This window comes from Solenopsis invicta, chromosome 3 (assembly GCF_016802725.1).
Source record: "Solenopsis invicta isolate M01_SB chromosome 3, UNIL_Sinv_3.0, whole genome shotgun sequence".
NCBI lineage: Eukaryota > Metazoa > Arthropoda > Insecta > Hymenoptera > Formicidae > Solenopsis > Solenopsis invicta.
In genome coordinates, this window is record NC_052666.1 from 2,096,097 (window position 1) to 2,113,439 (window position 17,343).

The 17,343-nt window shown below is 32.0% G+C and overlaps 1 protein-coding gene across 4 annotated transcripts; it reads left to right on the forward strand.

Annotated features, from left to right (window-relative positions):
- Nucleotides 1–997: 997 nt before the first annotated feature.
- LOC105206844 lies at nucleotides 998–9,021 on the forward strand. Of its 4 annotated transcripts, XM_039446982.1 has the most exons (7): nucleotides 998–2,248; nucleotides 2,375–2,513; nucleotides 6,060–6,176; nucleotides 6,266–6,658; nucleotides 6,827–7,359; nucleotides 7,444–7,504; nucleotides 8,324–9,021. In XM_039446982.1, exons 3-7 carry the CDS (start codon nucleotides 6,080–6,082, stop codon nucleotides 8,575–8,577), a joined length of 1,338 nt encoding a protein of 445 aa, XP_039302916.1. In that variant the 5' UTR covers nucleotides 998–2,248; nucleotides 2,375–2,513; nucleotides 6,060–6,079; the 3' UTR covers nucleotides 8,578–9,021. The 4 variants fall into 4 exon arrangements, with proteins under 4 accessions (XP_039302916.1, XP_039302913.1, XP_039302914.1 ...); XM_039446979.1 differs by having other exon boundaries at nucleotides 6,266–7,359; XM_039446980.1 differs by having other exon boundaries at nucleotides 6,069–6,176; nucleotides 6,266–7,359.
- Nucleotides 9,022–17,343: the final 8,322 nt, after the last annotated feature.

Genomic DNA, 17,343 nt, shown 5'->3' on the forward strand with positions numbered 1-17,343 from the left:
TTGTTAATCTACACTTTCTTTGGTGAGATAGTTTCAATTAAATATTCAGTTAATATAAGCAAATATTCAGTAACATTTAGTAACCGTTTGGTAACCGAGTGATTGCTTTATTATATCTGTTTGCTATTAACACAATTACTAAATATTCAATTAAATTAATCAAACGTTTAATTGAAATTATTTCATCAAAGCTAGATTATTATTAAACACTCGTTTTTTCTTCTTTCTCCGCAGTATATAAAGAGTGCGTCTGTTGATTCATTAATTTTTATCGATGAAGGTAGTCGAAAAAAGTTTTAAGAGGTCTTGAGTAAAATATTCGTGTGAAGAAAGTCACGCTTGTCTTCTTATTGGTGCCATCTTGGTGCCACAGAAGTTTCTTTTAAACTTATAAAAAATAATTGATAATCTAATATAAAATTTTGAATGATATAAATAGCTGCAAAACAACGTAAAATAATAAAAAGTGCGCCATTCAACGCAAAACTATAAACTTATTTAATCATCTTACACAATATTTTATCATTATGTATTCATGCTGCTGAAAGCTGTAACATACATGATAAGACATGCAAAAATCTTTTGCCAAACAACGTTTATACCAATTTACTTTAAGAAAGCGATTTAAGCAGCGTTTTCTTTCTCCGCGAAATTAACGGGAGAATTCGTACGTCATTAAACTAGAGGACTAGTTGGTCGTGAAATTGATCGTTAAGTATAATTTCGTATTGAGACATCGACAAATTTAATATAGAGAATTTCTAAGGAATTCTCCAAGTTTATATACTAAATAAAAAAAAAGCGAGAGGCATAATTATAAATAAATATCAAACGTTGAACTTATTTTAACAAACTAGGTAGGAAAATTGCTAATCTACATTTGAACAACAACACAATAACATTTTGTTTTCTCCGTTGATAGAAAATTATGAAAAAATCAAGTACCGACTCTGCACTATTAGGAATAACGATAGATAAATTAAGGGGGGGGGAGAGAGAGAGAGAGAGAGAGGAGGTAAAAAAAATTAATTCGAGATCGAGAGGGTTAATCCGACTGAATGCGAAATTGAATGGCGAAGACGAATCATATTTGACAAATCTCGAAACGCAACTTTGTTCTCGGCGCATCGGCTACAGCGACGATGACGATAGGTTAATTAGTATACACAATGCAGTGATCTCACAACGTGATATTTCCGTACACGCTTCGCATGACGCGAATCACTGTCTTTATCTCCTTTCTTCCATCGGCACCGACCCAGCCGCTTCCTCTTTCACGTTCGCACGAGAGACAGAAGTCGAGAAGAACTCGTAGCGAATGTTCGAGAGCGTAAAGAGTAAATTAAATCGTGATTAAAGTTAATCTACATTGATAGAGGTAGTCAAGCTAGAGAGGAGAGAAAAAAGTAAAAGCGAAAATAAAGAGACAAATGGTTGGGGAGAGGGGGGGACTAAAAATTGCGGACCGTAAAAATATGCATACATACACAAACGCACACAGACGCGAATGCACGCACGCACGCACGCACGCGCGTGCACACGGAAGATCACTACGCCGATTCGCAGATGAAACTGCGTACACTGATAAAAATCGATGCGATTTTACAAAGGTAATTTACTTATTTTTTAATAAATTTATTGACTTTTTGTAGTTTTTTACTTAAAATGTGTATATCTCTCTAACTTCAATGAAAAATACTAAAATATTATGAAACATTAATTAAATTTAGTATAATTACAGATTTTTTAATAAATTTACTTCTTGTATTGCTAAGTTTATTCATAATATTACATGTACGTGTTTAAAGTTCACTTCTGTATAGTTAATTTACAATCTGACGTGGGATTTTACTGTCGATATTGTGATATCACGGTATTTTAGTAAACCTATTTTTGCATGCGGTATCCAAGTGACGACGTCGTGCGTCGTGAAGTGTTTTAGTGCAGAGCAAGAAAGACGTGTGTATGATATTACTATGTATCTATATTTCATTTAATCTAATAAATTTCGAACCATCCGTTATTCGCGCCAGATCTCTTATATCGCGTTGTGCCTCGCGTGCAGCATCGCCATCTCTCGGGTCCAGCGGCCCTTTCCGCGATTTTCGTTTTTCATCATCGTCTTGTCGCCAAGCGCGAGCGCGCCTTTTTTCTCATTCCTCGTGTGTCGTCACGGTGCCGGGTGCGTGTTGGTGCGTGTCTCTGGACGAAAATTTCGTCACGTCTTGTGCGCGAAATATTGTAAAAGGTAAGTAACACTGTCAATGAGTTTTCTTCCGGCAAGTGCATCGGATCGCTAACGCAGCGGAGGGATACATATCCCTCGGCCACGGTCGCCGGCGATATTTGTCTAACAAAAGATATCATTGCATAGATATAGAAAAGCCCGGGGGAGAAGCAGAGAGAGAAAGAGTGGCTCAACCATATCGACGCCCTATAGTACCTACGATTCGAATTTTTTCCTCTACGAGTCGACAAATTTAGAAGCCAATTTAAGAAGAAGAAATAAAAAGGTTAGTGTCAATAAAAATAAGCTTAGTATCAATAATAATATATTGTGAATTATACTGTCTGAAAATGTTTATATGTTAAACTTGTCATCTTAACTTCCAAAATATTAAACGATATAATATCCACCAGTACTTTCACCGAAATAAAAAATATGTTTCTTTTCAATGTTTGACTGGTGCTTGTAGAATAACTTTTAAAACTTATCGTGCATTTAGACAACACATTTTCCGAAACCATAGTAGTAATAAGAGGTTAAAAAGCCAAGTATCTGACGTACCTATAAACTGTGAAATTTGTGCTCTTATTTGTAACAACTCAAGCTATAATTAAACACTACAATAACCATATAATTTCTGGAACACCAGTTATATGTCCTTTTTCTAAAATATGTAAATCAACTTTATTGTTTAAGAAAAAGAATACATTAGCTCAGCACTTAACTCGATTTCACAAAAGTCAAAAAGATTTTATATTAAAAGATAATGATGTTTCTATAATTAATAATGAAGTCAAAGAATATTTACAAGAAATCCCTTATCAGCAGGAAACTAATAAAAATGAAATTTACAATGAAGATTTAAATTCTTTAGGTATGAAGTTGTTAGGTTCTTTATATTTATCGTTAGAAACACAGTATCAATTACCTAATCAATCTTTGCAAATTTTAATTGACAATATGAATGATTTCCACAAAATAAACGTGCAATATTTGTCAAAGCAATTAACTTTAAATAATTTAAATATTGATAAATCACTTTTAGAAAATGACTTATTTAAAAGCACATAATTCACAAAATGGGTACTTTAGATCAAAGTTTGCGAGAGACAAATATTATATAAATAATTTTAACTACGTTAAACCCAAGTGTATTATTTTAAGTAACAATAACAAATATTATTACATACCAATAAAAGAAACTTTAATTAATCTTTTTAAAAATTCCAATTTTTCCAATCAATATTTTGATTTCAAAGAGATTTCTTTAGAGAATATATTTTCTAATATAACAGATGGAAATTTATTTAAAAATAACATTTTTTTAAAACAAAATCCTAATGCTTTACAACTTATAATATATCAAGATGCATACGAAATTTGTAACCCTTTAGGTTCGTCCAGGATAAAACAAAATTGTTGGGGTTTACTTTACATTGGCAAATATTCCCGCTTGGCAACGTGTTAAAATAAATCAAATTAATTTAGTTGCTTTAATGTATGAAAAAGATCTGAAGAGACTTGGAACGTCAGAGCTTTTTAATATTCTTATACAAGATTTAAAGGATATTGAACAAACAGGTATAGAAATCAACTATAAAAATGAAAAAGTAATGCTTAAAGGAACATTAATAGCTTTAATAGGAGATAATCTGGGTAGTCATTTTATTGGTGGATTCAATGAGAACTTTCACATGTCGGGTTATTTTTGTCGATTTTGTCATATTAACAAAATAAAAGAAAATTCGCAACTTATAACGTCAAAATTTGAGAAAAGAACAATAGAAACTTACAAAGAAGATATAAATAATATAGTAAATGATAATCAAGTCAGCAGAGGAATTAAATTAAATTCTGTTTTTAACAATTTAAACTTTTTTCACGTTTGCCAACCTGGAATGCCACCTTGTATATCACATGATTTTTTTGAAGGGATTGTTCAGTACGATGTCATGTTAATAATAAATGAATTAGTTGGAAAAAAATTGTTGACTTATGAATATATTAATGAAAAACTTAGCAATATTAATTTTCAAAATGAAGAGAAAATATACTTGCCACCAATAAAAAAGTCAGAAAAATTAAATGGCACTCATAGTCAAAATATGAAAATATTAAATATATTACCTTTTGCCTTGATTAGAATAAATAAGTTATATGACTTTGAGGAATGGAAATTACTTCTTCTTTTGCGAAAAATTGTAAACATTGTGTTAGTTTTCAAAATATCGATTGGTCAAATTGCGTTGTTACACTATTTGATAGAAGAATACTTAGAAACTCGTCAAATATTATTTCCATCTACAAAATTAAGGCCTAAACATCACTACTTAATCCATTATTCTAATTTATTCAGAGAATTCGGGCCACTACGACATTTATGGACATTAGCATTTGAGCACAAACATCAGTATTTTAAAAGTGTTATTCGTCATACGACTAATTATAAAAATGTCCTTTTTTCTCTCTCTCGGAAACATCAACTTTTACAAGCGTATAACTCTTCTTTGAATTCTTTGTATTATAATAAAATTATATCAGAAGATGCCAGGCTGCTTGAACAAAACAATCTTTCAAGAGATAAACAAAATTCATAAAATTCATGAAAACCAATATTATTTTTCTTTTTCGGCAAGCTTTAAAGGAGTAACTTATAAGAAAAACAGTTTTGTGTCATACGGAAGAAGTATTTTTGGATATTACAATCTGTGTCAAATAGATTATCTTATTATCGACCTAGAATTTGAAAACTTATACTTTTTTGATATCAAAATAAATATTTGTTATAATTCAACGAATGGAATATTTGAAAAATTAACAGTAGAGAATGAAACAAAAATATTTATTAGTCATAAAGATCTTATCTCTCCTGAAACTGTCTTAATGCAAGAAATTGATGGCAGTCCTTTATTTTATTTCAAATCTGCACCTTTCGATGAACTTTAATTTTATTTATTATCTTTTATTTTTAATTGTGAAAATGTTCATTTTTATTAAGATTTTGATAAAACTTGACGTTTAACAGTTTGAAATATGTGATGACATGATAATGGTTAATGTTAAAACAAGAAACTTATATAATATTTGTTCTCAATATTTTTAACGAATCTACACTTTTTCAATGTGACATTAAAATAAACAGTTTTTTCAACATAACTTCTGAATATATATTTATTTTTATGAAATTTGATTAATATGTCATTTTTGTTGTGTATTTTTTAAAAAGAATTGAAATTTTGTATATAAGTGTTAGACTTTTTTCTTTGTGCAAAGGGATGCTTTGACATAGTTTTTTATCAAGTATTTTTGAAAATAATTTTAAAATTAAGATTATAAAAGCTATGAGGTTTTTAAATATAAAATAATCTCTTGGTAGATCCATATTTTCAATGATTTTTTAGAATATTACCCTTAAAATCATAAGAATCGAAATTTTTTAAATTTTGATTAAATCTAGTTGAATTTTTTTAAAATATCTACATTTAAATTTGATTAATATATTAAGCTCTTTGAAGCTTTATGGGGTAATTTTGATTATTAAAATTAATATTGTTTTCAATTAATTCAGTAATTAAAAGTTTTAACTTATTAATATTATATGGCATTGGACAGTATATACCGATGGACATAAGAGATGAGAGATAACAGAAATATATTCTATTATTTTAATAAATAAACTACTGTATAACATCTATCCCCTTGTTTCACAAACGAATCACTACCCGTCTGTACACGTTGCAATTTATTGAGGTTTTCTAATTATGATATCTTACACTTTCTATTTTAATTATATAAAGTTGCAGTTTGTCGGTTTTTTGTATTTACTTATCAGTTATTCCAGAACGTTATAATATGCATCTTTTTAAAGTATGGACGAAAGGGGGCGAAGAAAAAGCTTTTGTAACAATTACAGCAAATGAAAATATATGCAAAAATTTAATATCGCAAGGTTTGTTATTTCATTATGTAATCTTTTATACTTTTATATTTCTTTATAATTATTTTATACTTGATTTTAAAAATAATAATTTGTTTCAGCATCTAAAAAACTACAAATAAATGGAAATAGTCTAGTTTTAGACTCCGATGAAACACCGGTAACAGAAGATGAAGTGTTGTTGTTAATTAAGACCGAGACACTCATTCTTTTAGAAGAAAACGAGATTTTTACTAAAATACCGGACTTAGGTATTATTGCCAAAACTACTGAAAACTCCAGTATACTTGATATATCTGAAATACCATTCATTGAATCGGATCTAAATACAAATATGAACTATGAGAGAAAGGAAAATATACCAGATAATTTAAATCAACAACAGTCTGCGATTATCGAAGTAATCCACGTCAAGCAAGAAGAATTAAATTGTATTGATTATAAAGTACCCTGGAATAAAGTTCCAACTGATATGTTAAAGATATGTGAAGAAGGTATTAAAAATAAAAACATTATTACTGAGATCTGTCACATAATAGTGAATGATATTAGACAAATAAATAAAAACGTACTGACTACAACATTAAAAAAAATTGCTTTTGAAATGATACAAAAATACCCTGAAACCTTCATGGATAAAGATGAAGATGGACACATTTTAGGTGACGGATCTTGTTCAATGTTTCATAAACTTCGAGAACGCTGCTGTTACATGAAACGAATAGAAAGCAAACAGAAATCTACAGAAAAATCGAAACCAATTCAAAGTAAACAACGGAAATTTCATATAATGGCAGGTTGTTCAAATTATCAAGATTTACATTCAACAAATGCTAAACATATAAGAGCAGAACATTATGATGAAGACTCATTTGAAAAAATGATGAAAGATGGTTATATACAACAACGTAAATTTTTGGAGAATTTTCAAGAGCCACCCTCTTTGACTGATATACAAAAAGAATTTCCAATTCTTTTCAAATTAGAAAGTATTATATTTCATTTCAATAAACTTACAGGTAAAAAATTAGAAAAATTACCTAACATTATGAAAGAGAAGTCCACAAAAATAGTGGAATACGCTATTCAAAATAAATATTTAAAATTGGATAATAATGAAGATTATTGTATTCAGTCATTGAGATTCTTTGCACTATATTTTAAAGATTTTGAAAAAATGTATTACAAAATTGAGGTACAAATTTTTAGGGTATATACTTTACATTTTAATATTTGATTTATAAATTTATGTTTATTAATAACATTCAATTTATTTCAGAATGAAAATACGAATTTAAATGAAATATTACAAATGAATGCGCCTTGTATCGTGTCAATTGGTAAGATTATTATATTATTATTTTGAATGGGAACAAAAATTAACAGCGTTTTTAAATAATTTTTTTTAAATACACTATAAACAAAATATTTTCACATTCATAACAGATCTTAATGCTGATTTTATTGTGTAATTTTATGTATTTTTTGAAGTTCAAAAAATTGCATGCCGAATAGATTTTTCGGTCATAATACAATTCTAAGTTGAATGAGAATTAGTAATATCACGTTTATTAAATTGAAAATTAATTTAATAATAAATGATTGAAACTCACATCTAAATGTGAAAAAATTCTTCGTTAAAGGCACTTTATTTATATTGTTTTCATATTATCGATCGAATAAGTTTGATTAAATTTTTCAAGTTTTTCTCGAACACAAAATGAAATCATGAAACTGTCTCAAAGATGGTGAAAGATAATGGATCAAAGTAACACATGTTGAATAAATCTATTTACAAATATAAATATTGTTTTTAAATTTCACTTAAACGCTGCAAACGTTTGTTCCGATTCAATTATTTTATTTAATATAAGTTTTAGTAGCTTTTTATAGTTTTTATATTTATTCCCTTTGATGAAGTGTTCTAAAAAAAAAACAGAATAAAAAATGTAAAAATGTGTGCTATTACAAGATTATTAAAAATGCTATTAAAGTAGTTTTGTTTCAAAATTTCGAACATATTATGGTTACTTTTTTTGTATGCACAAAACTTGCATTTTATTTTATATATTAAAAATTGTTAATATTTTCACTAAAATATTTTTGTAAATGATTAGATTCGAAATTATACTGCTAAAGTAAATTATAAATAATTTCAGGTAATCATTTTCAAGTTTTCGTAGAAAAGCAACTCTTTGGAAAAGAATTCTCAACATTCATAGAAGCACGGCAATGTGCCTTCGGTATATATTATGTCATGTGTCTCCAATATCCTGCTGAATTGTCAAATACTTTGGAAATGGTGCAGCGATATTATTTGAAAATCAACCCTGATCGAGGATCTAAAGCATCTAAAAATAAAAATAAAACGGCCCTGAAAGTTATAAAATTAATAATGAAGTTAAATAAATAGTTTCCTGACTTACAATATTAAGTTTTCATATATTTTATATATTTTGAATTTTATTGAAAAGAACGTTTCTCTTTCGAGTATAGTTTATTTTTAATTTTCAAAGGCACTTTTATTTTTAGAAAGAAACTATTGCCACGCGCACCTTTTCTGTATTCTTATAATTTTGTAGTATTAGACTCGGAATACTTGTTACATAATGCATATTATATTTGTATAGTATAACTTTAAAAAATATACGTGGTACATATAGGCTATTTACTAGTAATCACACATTTTTATACAATTAGTAGCTCAGCAATACGTACACTCAACACTGAGTAATTAACTATTATATGGTCAATATCAAGCAACCTGCAGAGAAAATTGTCTCTGAAAAAAACAAAATCTCTTTGCGATATAGTATGTATTACATTATTCAAATAAAACTTACTCTTGCAAATGATACGATTGTTTATCCCGATGACAAATCCGAAAGTACAATATACTCTTAAGGAAAACACGTATGCAAAACTCAATCCAAGAAACGTTAAATGCACAAAAATTCAAAGTTTTATAAAAAAATTGAGTATAAAAATTGAGGTATAAAAACAGGTTACCATCTCAAATAAGAACGTAATTTTACTGTGAAATTCGATGGTCATTTTTAACCTTTAATTTGGCTGTAAAAATACAGAGTAATTTGTAATTGTACCTCTAAACATTACATTTACCATTCAAACGGAATGAAGTTTCCAGTAAATATGAATTTTACTATCATGTTATGACTTTTACTATCAGACAGTAAACCTAAATAATATTCACTGGAAATTTCATTCCACTCGAATGGTAAATGTAATGTTTGGAGGAAAAATTACAAATTAATCTTTTACTATTATTTTTACTAGTATTTTTACTATTAAATATAAGGTTAAAAATGACCATCGATTTTCAGTAAAATTACGTACATATTTCTATCAGTGTACATATATATATATATATATATATGTATTTGTAACTTTTTGAAATATATATATATATATATTGTTTTGTAACTTTTTGAACTTTGAACAACAGGTTAGAAAAATATGAGATTTAGGGATTCAATGTATAAAAATATTATGTTCCTCGGGGAAGTGGTTAGAGAAATGTATGTATTACCAAAAAGAGTTTAGTAACATACATGTATTGTATCTGTTCGTGTAGTACTTTAATTGAATGCGTTCGACGGCAAGAATTATCGCCGCGGCAGATTTTTTTGGTCTACCAGCGCAACTTGTAACGCCAATAAATCGGAACTGGGTAAACTTAGAAAGCTGAAATCTCGCGATCTATGTTCTCGAAGGTATGCATTAGGTCAAATATCAAATTTGGTAATGAGGTGAAGGGGCGGTTAGTAGCAATAAGTCCTGACTTTTACGTTATAATATTAATATTTGTAATACCAATAATTAAAAATTATTGTATTTCAATAAAAAATAACGGAAAGAAGTAAAAGGCGTAAAAATACATGTTTTATTATTCGCAATAATTTAACCAGAGAAAAAAGTTGCTACGATTTTTTCCATTTAATATCTGAAAAATTTTAATTGTAATATTCACACGTACGATGCACATGTAAAGGAGATATACCTCTTCCCTTCTATGTATTTATGTATGTGCTTACATGGAAAAATAATTTCAACGAAATGCATCATTAGCCTTGAACACGTATCGACAGGTTGTTTGTGTCACACGCCGCTACGCTGCAAATATGCGCCGCGCGCAAGCTTCCCTCTCCCCTCTGCTCGATCGAGATTTCTAATGTAGAGGCGCACACTGATGCAACTGTATATGAATGATCTAGAATATTCTAAGGGCTCTTCGAGTGGTGGGGATAGATTTTTTTCATGCCGCGCTAGATAATGCAATGTTCATCAGACAAAAGACAACGTATAATAGATATGTAATTAGCGCTCGGACATCAGTAGATGACTTTGAGGCATATCACATCTATTGTCGACGGTCAAAGAAATTTCGATCGCTGGATCGAGTTGATCAGTGGCCGCAACAATTCGCTTTTTGGAAGCAAAATTCACATCGAGATCAATATCGCGTTCTGCACATACAGCGGTACTGTAATTCATTTAAATTTAAACAAATTTGCGAGTGCTCCGAGACAACGTACTAATAACTGTGGACAAAATGGAGAACATTGAACGCGAACTGCTCGAGCGATGCTCGCAGATCGCTACTCAAGAGGAGTATCGTGCATGGGTGGAACGATGCGAAGAGTGCCTCGCGCATCTCGAAGAATGCTGTAGTAGTGCCAAACGTCCTCGACTCACCACTGGCTCCAGACAATCCATAGTGACGAGAATCGCGCGACTCGCGGGGGCGAAAAAGCAGTTAGAAAGACGTTTCGTGCACGTTGGTGGTGGTGCGCACGCCAGTACAAGCGCCGGTGGCAAAAAATCGCTCGAGTGGCGCGAGATCGACGCCGCGTTTGAATCACGTATTCTTACGGGTGCTGTAATAAACGACGATTATATTGAACCACGACATTTCTTGGAAGACGCTAGTGATTTGGTGATCGAGCAAGTGCGAGACGCTATCGCGAAACGTGGAAATGTGAAGGTGAATACCGTATTCAACGGTCAATTTGTAAACATTCGTGATGACCGCGATAATAAAAGTTTCGCGACCAAGAACCATGAACTATACAGAAATTTGAACGCGTCAAATTTGCGCGAATGGTACGAGCAGCATGTAATCGAAATGATATTAGAGAAGCTCGACGAGTTTCAAGAACGCGATAGCGGCTGGGCGTTACATCGAATACAGAACTTGATGGTAAATATAAACAAGTTTAATCCCATGCGCGCTGGATGTTGTATCAAAATGCCGAAGGAAGTAAGTAACAAGCGTGCAATAATTAATGTGCAATCGGAAGACAATGCGTGCTTTGCCTGGTCGGTGGTGGCCGCCTTGTACCCGGTTAAAAAAAATGCCGACCGGAAGTCATCTTATCCGCATTATTCTGTTTTGAAGTTTGAAGACATTCAATTTCCAATGAAAGTGAAAGACATTGGAAAATTTGAACGTTTAAACGACGTGTCGGTGAACGTATACACTACCGAATTAGATGAAAAAAAAAAGATATATTACGTACCGTTACGTTTGACTAAAGATAAGAAGGAGAAACACATCAATCTTTTCTACGTGGAAGATAAACATGACGTCATCCACGGTCATTTTGCATGGATTAAGAACCTGTCGCGACTGGTCAGCTCACAGCTAAGCAAAAAGGAACACAAGAAATTCATCTGCGATCGGTAAGTGTAATATATAAAAAACATTTTCACACATTTAATTATTGTTTAGTAAAAAAATAAATTTCTTTTGTTACAGTTGCCTGCATTACTTTCACTTAGAGGAAAAATTGCAGTTACACGAAGTGGAGTGCAAGAAACTAAATGACGACTGCGCCATTATACTACCGAGAGAGGACCAGAAATGGCTAGAATTTAACTCATACAACAATAAGGAGCGCGTCCCGTTTGTAATTTACGCCGATTTGGAGTGCGTATTGAAGAAGATGGAGAACGAAACAGAGAATACATCGAGTTTCGCGTATCAACACCATGAAGTATACAGCATAGCTTACTATGTTAAATGCTTGTATGACGACACCTTATCAAATTATCACTTTCGCCGCGATAATAACTGCGTCGCGTGGTTCGCGAAAGAATTAGAAAATTTAGCGCATGACATGAAAGCTCGAATATCCGCCGATGTTTCAATGGAACAATTAACTAAGCAGCAGAAAGAGGCATTTTTAAACGCGACGAATTGTCATATATGCGAAAAACCGTTTATATCAAATAAGGGTCTTACCTGTAACGAGAGGCTTGATGATAATCAGCGGGTGCGTGATCACTGTCATTTGACCGGCAAATATCGCGGTCCTGCCCATAATAAATGTAATTTAAATTATAAGAATACGTACGTTATTCCAGTCGTTTTTCACAATTTGAGCGGTTACGACGCACATTTTATAATAAAAGAAATTTCTACCGCGTTTGAAGGCAAGATCGACCTACTACCGATTAATAAAGAAAAATATATTTCGTTTACTAAACATGTCGCAGCTACCAGTGTAGGAACAAAATCGGGTGAAGTACGAAATTGTATACGATTTCGATTTATCGACTCATATAAATTTCTAAGTGTGAGCCTCGAAAAATTGGCGTCGTTTCTAAGTATTGAACAATTAAAAATTACTCGTTCCGAATTTTCCACGTTGTCAAACGAAGATTTCGAACTCCTCACGCGTAAAGGCGTTTTTCCGTACGACTACGTTGATGATGCCGACAAGCTTTTAGAAACGCGTTTACCACCGCGTGAATCATTCTCCAGTTCACTTAGCGGGAAGACGGTATCAGAGCAGGATTACGCTCATGCCGAGAACGTATGGCAGCGGTTTGCAATTGAAACCCTGGGTGAATACAGCGATTTATATTTGAAAACGGATGTCTTATTATTAGCCGATATTTTCGAAAACTTTCGTGATAAAAGCATTCAGAGTTACGGTTTGGACCCTGCGCATTACTATACATTGCCAGGTTACACATGGGATGCAATGTTGAAGAAAACAGGTATAAGATTCGAGTTGCTCACAGACATAGAAATGCTACTTTTCGTGGAACGTGGGATTCGTGGCGGTTTAAGCCAATGTTCGGGCAGATATGCAAAGGCTAATAATAAATACATGAATTCGTACGATCCGTCAAAACCGTCGACTTATTTGATGTATCATGATGTGAATAATCTGTATGGGTGGGCAATGTGTCAACCGTTGCCATACGGTAAATTTAAATGGGTCGAAAACGTTGACAATTTTGATGTAAACGCGATCGCATTGGACTCGGACACCGGGTACGTACTAGAAGTCGACCTTGCATATGAAAATCATCTGCACGATCGACACAGTGACTTACCGTTCTGTCCTTCGAGCGATAAGCCTCCAGGGTCAAGGCAAAGTAAGCTTTTAGCGACAGTGCATGATAAAGAGCGTTACGTCATCCACTACCGCTATCTTCAACAGTGCACGCGTCACGGGCTTCGAATCGTAAAAATACATCGCGTACTTCAATTCGCTCAATCTACCTGGCTCAGCGAGTATATAGAATTAAATACAAAATTTCGAACGAACGCGAAAAATGATTTCGAGAAAAATTTATACAAATTAATGAATAATGCAGTTTTCGGTAAAACAATGGAAAATGTACGTAATCACGTTAATATAAGATTAGTAACGCAATGGGAAGGCCGTTACGGGGCAGAGGCCATGATTGCTGCTCCGAATTTTCATAGTCGCAGCGTTTTTGCAGAAAATCTGGTTGCCATAGAAATGCGTAAACTCTCGGTAAAATTTAACAAACCCATATATGTCGGTATGTGTATTCTCGACATTTCGAAAATCTGCCTTTACGAATTTCACTACGATTATATGCTGCCATTGTATAAAGATAAATGTAAGATACTCTATACAGACACAGACAGTCTCATCTATGCCATTGAGTGTGACGATGTGTACATGGATATGAAACGTGATATCGCGAGATACGACACGAGCGATTATCCCGCGAACAACGTATATAATATGCCTCTCGCGAATAAGAAGGTTCCAGGGCTAATGAAAGACGAGAATTGCGGCAAGATTATGACTTATAGCGTTTTTCACTGGGCGACACTGAGTGCGCACTGGAAACTCGCCGAGTTCAGGCGACACTGCCCGAGTGCACTGACAGTGCGAGTTTCTTGCACTCTCAGCTAAACACGTCCATTATTTTCTGTGCAGTTTTATGGCGCATTATATTCGATACCTTTTGAACATTAGCATCACAAAAATTTGTAATTTAATATGGAAGGATCGATTAGTTTGTGTATTTCTTTTAGAATAAATACTGAAATATTAACTTTAACCATTGAGCCGCTTGAAACGGACGTATAATAAATTAAAGAGTAAGTATATACTTATGATCTTGGTTTTTGAGGTTATTCAATGCACATGTTAGAAAAGAAATTGATAAATTTCTATAAAATTAATTAATAAAAATAATAATAAAATTAATAAAATAATAAAATTAATTGGTAAGTACCACAGACTCCATTAGATTAAAAATAATTAATAATAATAATGTAATATAATAATAATAGTAATAGTAATAGTAGTAATAGTAATAATAGTAATAATAATAATATAATTAATAATACAATTATTAATAATATAATTATTTGTATTAGAGAATAAAACGTAGGAAATACGAATCAAACGCAGTAGTTGGTGCGTCAATATAATAATACATATATTTCGCTATTAATACATAAACGTGAATACAAATAACGGACGCGTTTCAACTTTCCTTGAAGTCATTCTCAACGATAATTTTCAATTAACAAAATCATATATGCTAATTGTTAATTTAAAATTATCGTTGAGAATGACTTCAAAGAAAGTCGAAACGCGTCCGTTATTTGTATTCACATTTATGTACTGATAGCGAAATATATTTACTATTTATATTATTGACGCACCAACTACCGCATTTGACTCGTATTTCCTACGTTTTATTCTCTAATTTTAATACTACCAAGTCTATCTTAAATATTTTGATAATTATTTGTAGTATTGATACTATATATTTATACAATATATATTATTGCTTCACGTGTAATACAATATAATCTGCAGAAACAATGAAAACAATAAAACAGATGTACTTACATCTTTATCCGTTAAGTTATGCATCACCTAGACAAAATTTTTGATTTTCGGAATTTTCCGTGGATTTTTTAATACTTCTTCTTCATCACTGCTAGATGATGATGAAGAAAGCAAATCTAGTAATGCAATTGCTAATCGTGCGTCCCGCGCAGCCATGTTGCACTGAACTGGCACCGTCTCTGGGAGCTCGTGCTGAAATCTTGCACGAAAGGGCAAAAATTCGGCACTAGCCTTCCCAGTGAAACAGCGCGCACCGGTTTCATGCGCACCGAAACGTTCAGGCCCAGTTTCACAACTTTGGGTTTAACCCGAGCTTAGTTGAACTACCGTCAAGTTTAACGCCACGGTTAAACTTCTATCGCGTTTCACAACCAAACTCTAGGTTACGTAAACCTATAATCTATGCGAAGAAACTTCAACAGACTTATCTTTCTTCTAGAACAAGTAGTGTGATTGGTTGTTACCGAAGAGTAGGGAATGAGATATTACAGGTTCTATACACCAAGGCAAAAAGTAATGAACAAATTTAAAAGTTTTAAAGTTTTCTTCTTACATGTTTCCAAATCAGTTTGAACTAAACAATTAAATTCAATTGTTACTGTAAAAATTTACACTTTATTAAGTACATTAAACATTGGAACACTAATTAGAAAAAAATTTCTCATAAAATAAAGAACAACAGATTAGAATGAAAGACAAAATTGAGTTTTGAAAAAAATAAATAAATCTAAAAGACAGCCACTCGAAATAAAAAAAAACTGTTCTTTGGAAAAACACATATGGTCATCGTAATTATAGTATGTAATCTATAAGTACTAATTTAATAATATTACAAAACTATTTTTACTGTTCTGTTTTATAAGAAATTTCTTCTTTGATTTCTCTTAGACTGCAGTAACAGATTCCTTGGTTAAGCGAAATCGAGCATAAAAATCAATGTCATCAAATTCTTCAACATATGACGGTCGTCTTCTAATTATTCTCGGGCGTCGATTTATTATTTGCACAAAATCTTCATCGTCAGATGACGATAACATATATTCCAGAGCCATATCTTGCAACATAACCTTTTTACAATTCCGTGGAGATATCAGCCATGAAGTACAATACTCGAAAGATTACTGAAAGCAGTGGCGCTGCAGTATTAAACCTCGGTTATCTACCTTAGGCCCGGTTTCACAACTTTCAGATTAACCCGAGTTTAGCTGAACGTCCGTCAAAATTGACGCCGGCGTTAAACCTGTATGGCGTTCCACAACTCATTTTTAACCGTAGGTTACGTAACCCTATACCCTATTTACTGAAACTCAGAATATATGCTTCTTTCTCCTTAAACGTAAATTGTGATTGGTTAGTTAAAATTTTGAAAAAAAAAGAGGGAAAAGCATGCCGATGTAGCCCATTTTACAATAGCCGTAACATAAAGCCATAAAGTTCTAAGGTATATATTATGTAGTTGAGAGCTTGTTTGTGACCGCATACACGTTCGGACGTTTTCGCCCGTTACTGATATATTTTTCTTGTGACTGTCGATTATATCTCAATCGGTCTGCCAGAATGATCACTGTCTTTCTGTATTTTATTATTGCATTTATTTTTGCATCATAGTCAAATCGTTCATTTCCTGGTCATCGTTTCCTGTTCATTTATAGTTACTGGGTATCACTCAAAAGGATAAGAAGAAGAATTGTTGTAAGAACTCGTAAACGGCTAAAGAACTTTTACTTTTGTTCAATAAAAGTTATATAATAAAATAATTGTGATGTCCTGTAAAAAAGAATTGTCCGTGAAGGATAATATGAATAAAAAGCGGCTACCGAATTTTTCAAGAGATGAAAAAATTACATTAGTTGAAATTATTGAAAGCAAAAAATGATATATATGATATATCATATTTACTCAAAAGTAAATATGATTACGAGATGTGCGAAACTTTCACAGCAATTTCATTGGTGCCAGGGTTGTAAACCTCGGTTAAATTGGTTAAACGCCCAAAATCGGGGGTTCATCTTTAACCGAGG